The sequence below is a fragment of the Myxine glutinosa genome, chromosome 8 (genome assembly GCF_964187855.1).
Source record: "Myxine glutinosa chromosome 8, kmMyxGlut1.1, whole genome shotgun sequence".
In the NCBI taxonomy this organism is placed as follows: domain Eukaryota; kingdom Metazoa; phylum Chordata; class Myxini; order Myxiniformes; family Myxinidae; genus Myxine; species Myxine glutinosa.
The window spans coordinates 11,343,492-11,356,046 of record NC_136268.1 but is presented as its reverse complement, the minus strand read 5'-3'; the positions used below and the strand labels follow the sequence as shown (position 1 = coordinate 11,356,046).

At 43.4% G+C, this 12,555-nt stretch overlaps 1 protein-coding gene across 1 annotated transcript; it reads right to left on the bottom strand.

The window, feature by feature from the left end:
- Positions 1-301: 301 nt before the first annotated feature.
- Positions 302-9,874, bottom strand: LOC144893137 (uncharacterized). The gene is made up of 5 exons (XM_078782777.1): positions 9,660-9,874; positions 2,881-2,946; positions 2,511-2,663; positions 2,337-2,426; positions 302-1,170 (listed from the first exon to the last, which is right to left on the bottom strand). Exons 1-5 carry the CDS (start codon positions 9,783-9,785, stop codon positions 1,069-1,071), a joined length of 537 nt encoding a protein of 178 aa, XP_078638903.1. The 5' UTR covers positions 9,786-9,874; the 3' UTR covers positions 302-1,068.
- Between the last annotated feature and the right edge of the window lie 2,681 nt (positions 9,875-12,555).

The window sequence follows — 12,555 nt, the reverse complement described above, 5'->3', positions numbered from 1 at the left end:
TCTTTCTCTCTGATTGTCTGCTGTGTCTATTCTTGTCTTTATATCTGTCTTTCTCAACAGGGCATGGGAATTGGCGTACAAACGTGACATCCTTCCTCTTCCTCGCGCTGTTCTTCTTCTTCTGGCTTCTAAGCATCTGAAGAGTGTTCTTGGGCATTTCCACTGCTGCTGCCACCTTCCCTCCTCCCCCACCCCTGCCCCCCCCAAACATACTCCCTGCCACGACTGTGGAATCTGACGAGGTGCTTGTGCTGTCGTCTGAAACATTATGATATTGATTAAAAGAGGCAGTTCACAATTATCATTTTGCTAGGTTTTTGTATTTAAAATAATTTAATTTCTCACAAGCTTTCAACAGCAACAAAATATAACTTTTTTTGGAATAGAACAAAATGGAACGAGAGAGAGAGAGTGAGTGTGAGACAGTGAGTGTGAGACAGACACACAGGGGCAGGAGTTGAAGACAAAAAAAAAACAGTGAGGAAGAAGGGGTGGGGGCATGGGATATAAATTAGAGGAAGGGATTGGGGTGGTGAATAAAATGTTTCTTTTTCACATATTACACAGAAAACAATTTTTTTATGAAATACTCCCGTCAAACCAACTTTGTGTTCCACATGTTAATGTGTGCTGATCTCACCATGCATGTCAATTTGAATATCCATGTATTCAGGCCTGTTTGATGTGGAATATATACTTTTTTCAATGTTATTCTGGAAAGCCCTATTACTACTGTTCATGTTATCCCAGCTGTTTTCCTTTGTAACTCAAATAGCATATTACTCAGATAGTTCACTTCCCTTTATGATTTATTGAGTCCGGTACGTAAACTTAAAATGTCACAATGAAGGAAAGAAGCCCGCAATTAATTGGTTTGCACGGATAACTCGATAAACGAGTTGCTAACAGGTAGAATGAGTGTGATGTAACAATTCTGGCACCGGTGGGCGTAGGTGTCACGTAGGGGTCACGTACGGGTCCCGTAGGGGTCACAAGTGAACTTGGACTTTGCGGTGAGGTTTACGTTGACTTGGCAGACGAGGCACGGTCTCTTTCGGTCGAAGCCGTTCATCGGTGAGAGTGGCGTCGTCGGTGGTCGAGGACTGTGATGGTGGTTAGTGTGTCCACGGCTTGCCGAACGGCGCTGACCATGACCCAGAGACTACAGTCCTGTGAGATGGACAAACAAAGGTAGGTGTACAATTCCATTCTGAATATCTATTAAGCTGTCCTTGTGCTTTTCCAAAGCCGATTTTAAGCCGTTTGCATGCTGCGTATATAAAAAGAACAAGTGGAGATTTTACCCCTTATTCCCACATGTACCTAACCTGTGTGTGATCCCTGTATAGGTGTAGGGTTCCTGGGTGGGGCTGTGCTTTGCATCAGGCTAATGGCAGGTAAAATTAAACAAACAGAGAAAAAGACCCACATGATGTGTTTCATTTAAAATTGGCATTAACATTGATATGAGGCTCATGGAAGAGTTTGCGAGCACACACACACACACACACACACACACACACACACACACACACACACACACGATTTGTTGGTCTTTAAAACTTGAATCCCAGCACCAGACATGTAAATACAGTACAGTTAAATACATAGTGAGGTCAAATCTAATATATAAAGAAGAAAGTTTGTTGGTTTGCTTATGTATTCAGACCCTGCAAGAACTATAGCAACCAAACTTTGCATGGCCTCCTCTTTCATCCAGAGGAAGGTCGTGGACTATGTTTAGATTTTTTTTAAATTTTACCCCAGATAAAACAAGATAATTGGCCTTCAGGCCTCATTGGTCTTGTGTATTTGGATAATTTGTCTTATGCTTATACACTGCCTGTTTTGTTTTGTTTTCCTGGGAGCAATTGAGTAATATGTATTGTGAAGATGGTATGTTGAGGTTGTAGTGATTTGTTGTCAACACAAATGTAATCATTATTGTATTTATACATGTGCCTGTTATTAAAATTTTTGCTTTACACAGGTTTATGATAACACTTTGGTGTTCAGGCCTCGAGTGAGTATGTTGCTTACACACTGCCTAGGTTTTTCCCGGGAGTGATTGAGTAATATATGTATTGTGAAGATCGTATGTTGACATTGTAGTGATTTGTTGTATTAAAAAAAATAATTAAAAGAGAGAGCGGTCCAAGCGCATTTTGGAATGCCCAGGATTGGTAATTCATCCATAATACTAAACCATTCCCCAATTTTCATGCAGGAAATATTTAAATACACATTTCATTGAATTTCCCTGGGTAACACCGGGTACTTCAGCCAGTAGGGTTATAAAACAACTTTGAGGTCACTTTGTCGGTGTTTTTACTCACGGTGTCCATCCGTAGATTGTCCAGTCTTTTGATGTATGCGTTGAGGTACTTTCTTTCCTCTGTCTTTTTCATACGATTTTTCATTTGTTCCTGCCGAGTACAGACAGACTGGTCAGGGAAAGTTGGACAAACATCAGCGAGTCATTTTTCAACTCCCGTAACGTATTCGCTTACTTGAAGCAGGTGATTATGGAGGTCCACCAGTTGCTCGTGGAGCTTTATTAGTTGATGTTTGTTCTTGGCAAATTGTAATGGTAGATGATCTTGCTTGTCAATATCCCGTATCTGATTGGCCATCACGTCAAAAATGGAAGCGAAAGCGGGCAACTGCAGGAGACAATGAGATACTGCATTGGTGCTTGTTTGGACTTATCTTTCTTGTACTTGCTGTGAGCATTGTCAGGGTGATGAATGTACACGGGGCAGAGATTCTCAATTATGTGGTAAGTGCTTGAGCCATTCTGCGCGACATTTCATATAATGGTTCATGAGTTAGTCGGTGAGTGGTTTACGTGTGAATGAACTAGATAATATTGTGGTGTACCTCAAGATTATGAGCGAGTTTCCGTGGCAATCTGATTCTTTGTTCAGTTCCGCATCTTGCAGGGCTCTGTAGGTTGTGGATAGAGACAGTAAACTTCGTAAACATCCGAGGTATGCATTTGGTTATGGGATTGGGCAGCCTTTCCCACCCCTTCCCACGCCTCCTCCCCCCAAGCCCTCTCCCTCCCACACATCTCCCTCTCTCAAATGTTATGATTGTGTGCTTCCCCTTCTCTCCCCATCTTGTCTTCTGCTCCCTCTTTTTATATATTTTGTTTGTCTGGTTGATTTGTTTGTGAAATAAATGTTAGCTCTTTCACGAGCCTCGATTCAGTATACAACAACAACAACAACAAAAAAGTCTCCTTGCAGGTCACTAGTGAGCGAACCCGGTTTTAACCAACAAGCTAATAATAGTTAGTAATTCTCCTGAGACTATTTCAGGTTCCAGAAGCTCTTGCATCCACATCTATCTATAATTCCAGTAATCTCTGTACGTTTGTACGTTTGTACGTTTGTACGTTTGTACGTTTGTCTGTTTGTCTGTGACCGCTGTTTCTCGACAACTACCGGTCCGATATACTTGAAACTTGCCAGGTATATTGCTGGGGACCCGAGGATGTGCCTTTTCAAGGTTTGAAATTAATCGGACAAGTACTTACCGAGCTATGGCGATTTAGCCGTTCGCCGTTCGCTTTGCCGTTGCGAATGGACCAAACCATTCATGTAAATAGAGGGGGGGGGGGGGGGTTCTGTGGTCGTTCGCTTTGGCTTTGCGAATGGACCAAACCATTCATGTAAATAGAGGGGGGGGTTCTGTGGTCGTTCGCTTTGGCTTTGCGAATGGACCAAACCATTCATGTAAATAGAGGGGGGGGTTCTGTGGTCGTTGCGAATGGACCAAACCATTCACATCGAATCATCGAATCACATCGAATGGACCAAACCGTTCGCTTTGGACCAAACCATTGCATGTAAATAGAGGGGGGGGTTCTGTGGTCGTTGCGAATGGACCAAACCATTCATGTAAATAGAGGGGGGGGGGGGTTCTGTGGTCGTTACTGCCACGTGGTTTCAAAGTTTTTTTTTGTTGTTGTTGTTTGCACGCATGTTTTTTTGCACCCACGTACGGGCACGCCCTAGGATGTTTACACACACACACCCCTACACAAATTTTTTTTTTTTTTTTTTTTTGGGCAAGGAACGGGCACCCACGTACGGGCACGTCCTAGCTTATATATAGTACGGGCATGCCCTAGTCTTTACAATTCTACCTTCATTCGGATTCAAACCCGCAACCTCTGGAATGTCCCTCCAGTTTTCTTGCCACTAGACCCACATGATTGTCAAGAAAGTATTCGCTTCTGTTTCACAATACAAATGAAAAATGTTCCATCTTTCCAAGGGAGTGAGGGTGCACCTCTCTGGAGTGTTGTTAAAGAATTTGTTCTGCTACAGATTCTGTCCTGTATTGCCAAGGAATGAAAATGCAGGAATAGTTTATTTTTAGTGACCTTGGGCTCATGGACAAGGTCGCACATACATCGGATGCAGGACGAAGATTTTGGCGTACATCAATTTACTTTAATGTGAATTACCAGGACCGTAGTAGACAATTGACTAATACTGTACAGATACATATATATCCTAATAAACGTTTTGAGATTTGAACCTCGGTTCCAACGGGACGGCGGGTTTGATTCCGCGTCGATGTAAATCCTAAAACGCGGACTCGATGGGTTGCCTTGTGTGGAATTGATTGTCCTCATTGAACTGGCTTTATGGTTTGGAGGTGGACAGCCATTACTCCTCAAAAGGTAGTTGTGCACCATCACCTATCAGCCGAGTTGCTTTGCTACTTTTCCTATTGCCATTGATCCTCTCGTGCTAGTTTGCGTTGCTGTGTCGGAACAGGAAGCATCGCGGTCGGGTTAGATGAACCCGTCTCAAGATGGGTTCCTCGGCTAATAGGCCAACCCCTTCATCCTGCGGGGCGCCACAAAATGTTCATCGATATCAGGATTGGAACCTGATCAACCAAAAGGAACAATCTCCGTCCACGACGTCACAAGTGAACTCTGGGTAGTGCTCAAAGTCTATGATGATATGGGGAAGTTTGTTTTATAAATCCGTATTTATTTGTTCAACCCAAACACCAAGTGTGTATAACTTGTATGCAAATCCGAGGGTAACGAAGGGCAGCCACGACGAGAGAATACAGAAAAGAGGAATGCATCTGAAGACACAATTGAGGTTTCGATGGATGTCCCTTAGACACCGAACCAGTACATTTGTGCCGTTGTCTAACCGTTTATCAGTCTACCTCTTAACTACTTCACTCCTTCGTTTTGCAATAATTTAAATTACAAGGCTCGTTCAAAAACCTGGAACAGGAATCCCAGGTGCTTGTATATTGAAAAATAGAGCTCTTGAACTAGTGCGAGTGTCTTGGTCCAAATACTTTGTGAAAGCTCTTCTTACATCCAAATGCCTTTTCTCCAGTTGGGCAATCCGATGTTATTTTGCAGGCTGGTAATTTGGCGTTATTCATGATAAGCAATGGCTTACCCTTTTCCCTAAATCCAGTTGGAACATTTGACTACACCGACCACTCCAAAAGGCAGTGTGCTCTGAGATGCACTACCCCACGCTGGCTCTTTACCAGCATGGTAGTTTTTAGTTTTGTTCTTACTCCACAGAAGAACATCAGTGCCCTGTTCCCCTCAGACAGCTCAGAGGGGAACATGACACCAACTGAATTATTGACGCGATCACAGTACACAGGTCAGTGATCATAAGAAAGACGACACAGAAAAAGACTGTACAGTTAGACATTGTTGGGATTGAGAGCTCGGACGTCTGACTGGAATGGAGGGAGGACTGGAGGAAGGTTATCTGGAGATGAAAACCCACGTAACTACACACAAAATGAAACGTGAAGACTCCTTTGAGGGGTGTGGTGGCCGTGTTGGAATTGACGTCTCAAAACCGAGGCGCAACTTGAGCTTTTGAACATTTTTCCCTGGTAGACATAGATCGACCAAAAATTGATCATTGTAGGTGGCATGACCTGGCTCGTGGCAAGACCTGGCTTGTGGCAAATTGTATTAACAAACACCACCAAAGTAAATAGTTCATGGTAGACCAGGAATGGCCGATGGTGTTGGTCTTTCCTTGGAGAAGGGGCCCAATATGTATGTGTGATCCTTTGGAACCAAGTCTTTTAACTGTCGTCCAGTAGAGGTGGACGCCCATCTTCTGTACCTTGAGGACATTATCCAAAATTAAGATGGTTCTGTCCTCTAGGTTCTGGAAAACACACCGCCTTTTGTCTGAACCTCTAAATCATAACCATAATGCAATAACCATCATGCGTGTCGTGACCAGACATGTTGTCGATCTCACTGACCTGCTGAGCATCTGCGGGAGTTGCGAAATAAACAGATATCAAGAGCCAAGTACTCGAGCAACTGGCACCAGCTGACCTCCTCGAGCAAGCACTCTGGAAGCTTCAACAGATTTCACAGGAATCCATTGGCCCTGCTTTGGCCCTTGTTTGTTCCCTTCACCTTGTCTCAGTTGTTCGTCCCATGGTCGACTCGGTGATACTCAAACTGTGGTCAAGGTAATTAATTAAGGCTCTAAATATTGTTTCACAATCTCACCCTATCGCGCCGGAATGATCATCAAACGAACCCACCTGTCTACTCCCTTTGTCATCCACTGGAAGAAGTTCAGTCTCTTGGACTTCCTAGGCCTCACCATCAGCCGTGACCTTTCCCGGGCCAACCACGTAAAGCTTGCCTCCAAAGCCGGCCGTGGTCCGTCGAAAGTCTGGCAGTCTTCAATGCCTTTGTCCACAGCTCATTGGCTCTCTGCTATGGTTTGGTACCCCAGCATCACATTGGCTCTCTGCTATGGCCTGGTACCCCAGCATCACATCTGTCTCTCTGCTATGGTCTGGTACCCCAGCATCACATCTGTCTCTCTGCTATGGCCTGGTACCCCAGCATCACATCTGTCTCTCTGCTCTTACCTGGTACCCCAGCATCACATTGGCTCTCTGCTATGGCCTGGTACCCCAGCATCACATCTGTCTCTCTGCTATGGCCTGGTACCCCAGCATCACATCTGTCTCTCTGCTATGGCCTGGTACCCCAGCATCACATCTGTCTCTCGGCTATGGCCTGGTACCCCAGCATCACATCTGTCTCTCTGCTATGGCCTGGTACCCCAGCATCACATTGGCTCTCTGCTATGGCCTGGTACCCCAGCATCACATCTGGCTCTCCTGGATTCTGTGGAAGTAAAACAGTCACGTGAAAAAGTAAACTGTACACCCCATGTAAAGTTTTGACTTTTTCAACATATTTCAACATAGTTATTTGATCTTCACTTCAACAATATTGATAGATAAAGGTGATATAATACAACCAATATCATGAAACATTTACATTTTGTAGTCCATTGTATAATTTAAATAAACATAAATGCAAATTTTGCATGTGGAAAAAGTAAGTACACCCTTGGCTCTAACAGGTGGTATTGCCCCCTTTGGCAGAAACAACCTCAAGTAAGCGTTTCTTATAACTGTCTACCAGTCTCTGACATCGACTGGGAGAAATTTTTACCCACTCCTCCATGCAGAATTCTTTCAGCTGTGCGATGTTTGAGGGGTTTCTTGCATGCACAGCTCGTTTCAAATCCCCCCACAACATCTCGATGGGATTTAGATCCAGGCTTTGACTTCGCCATTCCAGAACCCTCCATTTCTTTCTTTTCAGCCATTCCTTGGTGGATTTACTGCTATGTTTAGGGTCATTGTCATGTTGCAAGGTCCACCTTCGGTTGAGCTTCAACTTTCCGACAGATGGCCTCACATTATCCTCAAGCACCCTCTGGTACAATGAAGAATTCATAGTGGAATCTATGATGGTGAGCTGCCCAGGCCCTGATGCAGCAAAGCTGCCCCAAACCATAATATTTCCACCACTATGCTTTACAATTGGTATCAGGTTTTTGTGGTCAAATGCTGTCTTTGGTTTTCGCCAAACATGTCTTCTGGCACTGTGGCCAAATAGCTCGACCTTTGACTCATCTGTCCAGAGCACATTGTTCCAGAAGTGTTGGTCTTTGCCTCGGTGTTCATTGGCAAACTTTAGTCTTGCCCTGATGTTCTTTCTGGACAGCAAAGGTTTCCTCCTGGCACACATCCCATGTAGATCAAATTTGTGCAGCCTTTTTCATAGGTAGACTCGTGCACTTTGACATCAACAGTAGCAAGAGCTACCTGTAGGTCCCTTGATGACATTCTGGGGGTTCTTAGAGACCTCTTTCAGCATCTTGCGGTCTGCTCTCGGGCTGAACTTGCTGGGGCGGCCTGGCCTGAACAAGTTGGCAGTTGTTTGGAATCTTCTCCACTTGTACATGATCTTCCGGACAGTCGAATGATTGATTTCAAATTGTTTGGAGATCTTTTTAAATCCCTTCCCAGACTCGTAGGCATCTATAACCTTCTTTCTGAAGGCCTCCGAGAGCTCTTTTGATTTCGGCATGGTGACGCCGCACACTTCAGCAACAAAGAGCAAACCAAACTAAATGTCTGAGGTTTAAATAAGACAGGTTCCTCCAAGATCCTCTCTAACGATGTTCTAATCATTTGCACCTGAGCTGGTGCACCTGATTCTAATTTTAGGTATTTGAAGTAGTGATAAATGTAGGGGTGTACTTACTTTTTCCACATGCGAAATTTGCATTGATGTTTATTTAAATTATACAATGGACTACAAAATGTAAATGTTTCATGATATTTGTTATATTATATCACCTTTATCTTTCAATATTGTTGAAATGAAGATCAAATAGCTGTATGTTGAAAAAGTCAAAACTTTACATGGGTGTACTTACTTTTTCACGTGACTGTAGCTCAAAATTATTGGAATCTCCCGTTGTGACGCCAAAGCACGAGTTCTGTTTCTTTCACATCGCAGGTATGTCGGTGTTCCCTCGGATGGACGCTAACCTGGACCCGCACAATCAATGTGCAAGGTTACCTTAAGATTTGCCACCGTGTTTATCACTTGTGGTTACCTTAACACTTATCACCGTGTTGATCACGTGTGGTTACCTTTATACTTATCACCGTGTTAATAACTTGTGGTTACCTTAAGACTTATCACCGTGTTGATAACTTGTGGTTACCTTAAGACTTATCACCGTGTTGATAACTTGTGGTTACCTTAAGACTTATCACCGTGTTGATCACTTGTGGTTACCTTAAGACTTATCACTGTGTTGATAACGTGTGGTTACCTTGACACTATCACTTGATAACTTGTGGTTAGCTTAAGACTTATCACTGTGTTGATAACTTGTGGTTAGCTTAAGACTTATCACTGTGTTGATAACTTGTGGTTACCTTAAGACTTATCACCGTGTTAACGTGTGGTTACCTTAAGACTTATCACCGTGTTGATAACGTGTGGTTACCTTAAGACTTATCACCGTGTTGATCACTTGTGGTTACCTTAAGACTTACCACCGTGTTGATCACTTGTGGTTACCTTAAGACTTATCACTGTGTTGATAACGTGTGGTTACCTTGACACTATCACTTGATAACTTGTGGTTAGCTTAAGACTTATCACTGTGTTGATAACTTGTGGTTACCTTAAGACTTATCACTGTGTTGATAACTTGTGGTTACCTTAAGACTTATCACCGTGTTGATAACTTGTGGTTACCTTAAGACTTATCACCGTGTTGATAACTTGTGGTTACCTTAAGACTTATAACCGTGTTGATCACTCCCTCGAGGATCCGGCGCGTGGCCCACGTGCTGCTTGCGCTCTCGACGTGATGACGTAACACCAGAGCCAGGATCAACGTGCCCGCAGAGAAGCGCATCGCGCGGCTCGTTCTTGGCGCCCACAACGGATCCTTAAACTCACACAAAGATGATGTTTGATTCCTTGTACTTTTCTTTTAAATACAATATCGGTGGGACCCTGCTTCCGGGTTTAAATTCCCTCCGGGGGTGCTCGTTCCGGGGGAATTTCTCGTGTGCAAATCTTCGCATCAATAATGACATTTTCTGATCATCTCAGACGCACAAAGTCGGTGTTTCCCTCGAGAAGTGAAACCGAGTCCACGTCGCTTCATTTATTGTAAGGTATCGTGTTCGCGCCCTTTTTACCTCCGAACCATTTTCCCGTCGAACTCAAATCGCTTTCCAGAAATGGGTTGGACGTGGAACTCCGAGACGAGCTCACCTGTCCTCCCAAAAAGGACGCCAGGTGTAAACACAACTCGGAGGTTTAGCCCAAGCCTTTCACGAACCGGCTGGCCGAGCCTGACGTTCGACCGAGGTCAATGCAATAATTATTAATTTGTCCAGGATGCCGGCGATAGCTCGCCTACTCTTCGTGAATGACACCGTGGGATCTTTAACGTCCGCCGGTCGACGCACATCGATGATTCTGCCGTGAAACAGGTGACAGGTTATAGTTGGGATTCGAACCCAGGTTACATAGCTTGATGTGCATCCTCGAGTCCATCCTGGGCGCCCGAGTAGTACAATTCTGAATAATATTGAACATAAAAAGTTTGCATATCTTGCGCCATTATATCTGATCGTTCGATAACTTTTGAACGGCCGATCACGTGGACCTGTGACGTAACCGCGTTTCCCGCCAAACTCGAGCGGATTTTGCTGATGGACGGACGGACGTGTTTTGTTTGTTTTGTTTTGTTGTTTTGTTTGTTTTGTTTTGTTTGTTCTCCGTAAATTTGTGATTGTGAAAAGTAAATGCTCAACCTTGATGACGCATTTTAACAGCTCACTCGATACGCGGCAGGTACAACTCGGGCAGGTACGAAAGGAATATTATGATGGGCGAACCGCTCGAGGGTAACGTCAGGTGTACGACAGCCTACCTGCGCGGGAGGGCCTTCAGGTGGGCGCGGGTTTTTACCAGGTGTTATTTAGAAGAACTCGAGAGTGTAACGCTGTACGAGAAAGGTGCGTGGGGAATGGGGGTAAAGGTTCTTGGGAACATTTCTACGTTGTAAAGAAATCGTGACGTGAACACAAACGGTTATTTAAAACGTTTATTACAAATTAATTATTTATTAGAACTGTTAAAGTCGCTTTCTACATTTGCGAGAGTTATTACAGATGCTTGTTATATGCCAGATGTTATTACAGATACTTGTTATATACCACGTGTTATAACAGATGCTTGTTATATAACAGGTGTTATTACAGATGCTTGTTATATACCCGGTGTTATAACAGATGCTTGTTATATACCAGGTGTTATTGCAGGTGCTTGTTATATACCAGGTGTTATTACAGATGCTTGTCATATACCAGGTGTCATTACAGATGCTTGTTATATGCCAGGTGTTATTACAGATGCTTGTTATATACCAGGTGTTATTACAGATGCTTGTTATATATCAGGTGTTATTACAGATGCTTGTTATATACCAGGTGTTATTACAGATGCTTGTTATATACCAGGTGTTATTACAGATGCTTGTTATATACCAGGTGTTGTTACAGATGCTTGTTATATACCAGGTGTTATTCCAGATGCTTGTTATATACCAGGTGTTATTACAGATGCTTGTTATATACCAGGTGTTATTACAGATGCTTGTTACATACCCGGTGTTATTACGGGAGCTTGTTATATACTAGGTTTTATTACAGGTGCTTGTTATATACCAGGTGTTATTACAGGTGCTTGTTATATACCAGGTGTTATTACAGATGCTTGTTATATACCAGGTGTTATTACAGATGCTTGTTATATACCAGGTGTTATTACAGATGCTTGTCATATACCAGGTGTTATTACAGATGCTTGTTATATGCCAGGTGTTATTACAGATGCTTGTTATATGCCAGGTGTTATTACAGATGCTTGTTATATACCAGGTGTTATTACAGATGCTTGTCATATACCAGGTGTTATTACAGATGCTTGTTATATACCAGGTGTTATTACAGATGCTTGTTATATACCAGGTGTTATTACAGATGCTTGTTATATACCAGGTGTTATTACAGATGCTTGTTATATACCACGTGTTATTACAGACGCTTGTTATATACCAGGTGTTATTACAGATGCTTGTTATATACCAGGTGTTATTACAGATGCTTGTTATATTCCAGGTGTTATTACAGATGCTTGTTATATACCAGGTGTTATTACAGATGCTTGTTATATACCAGCTGTTATTACAGATGCTTGTTATATACCAGCTGTTATTACAGATGCTTGTTATATACCAGGTGTTATTACAGATGCTTGTTATATACTAGGTGTTATTACAGGTGCTTGTCATATACCAAGTGTTGTTACAGATGCTTGTTATATACTAGGTGTTATTACCTGTGCTTGTCATATACCAAGTGTTATTACAGGTGTTTTACAGTCACCTTTTATTTCTTTTTGTATAATGATGCCAAGCCTTGGGGGGGGAAGGGGGTGGAGGGGGGACAAAGTGGGGGACAGGGAGAGCGTGGTTGTGCTCGAGAGGGAGAGCGGGGGGTGGTGGGGGGACAGTGGGGGACAGGGAGAGAGTGGTGGTGCTTGAGAGGGAGAGCGGGGGGAGCGTGGTGGTGCTCGAGAGGGAGAGCGGGAGGAGCGTGGTGGTGCTAGAG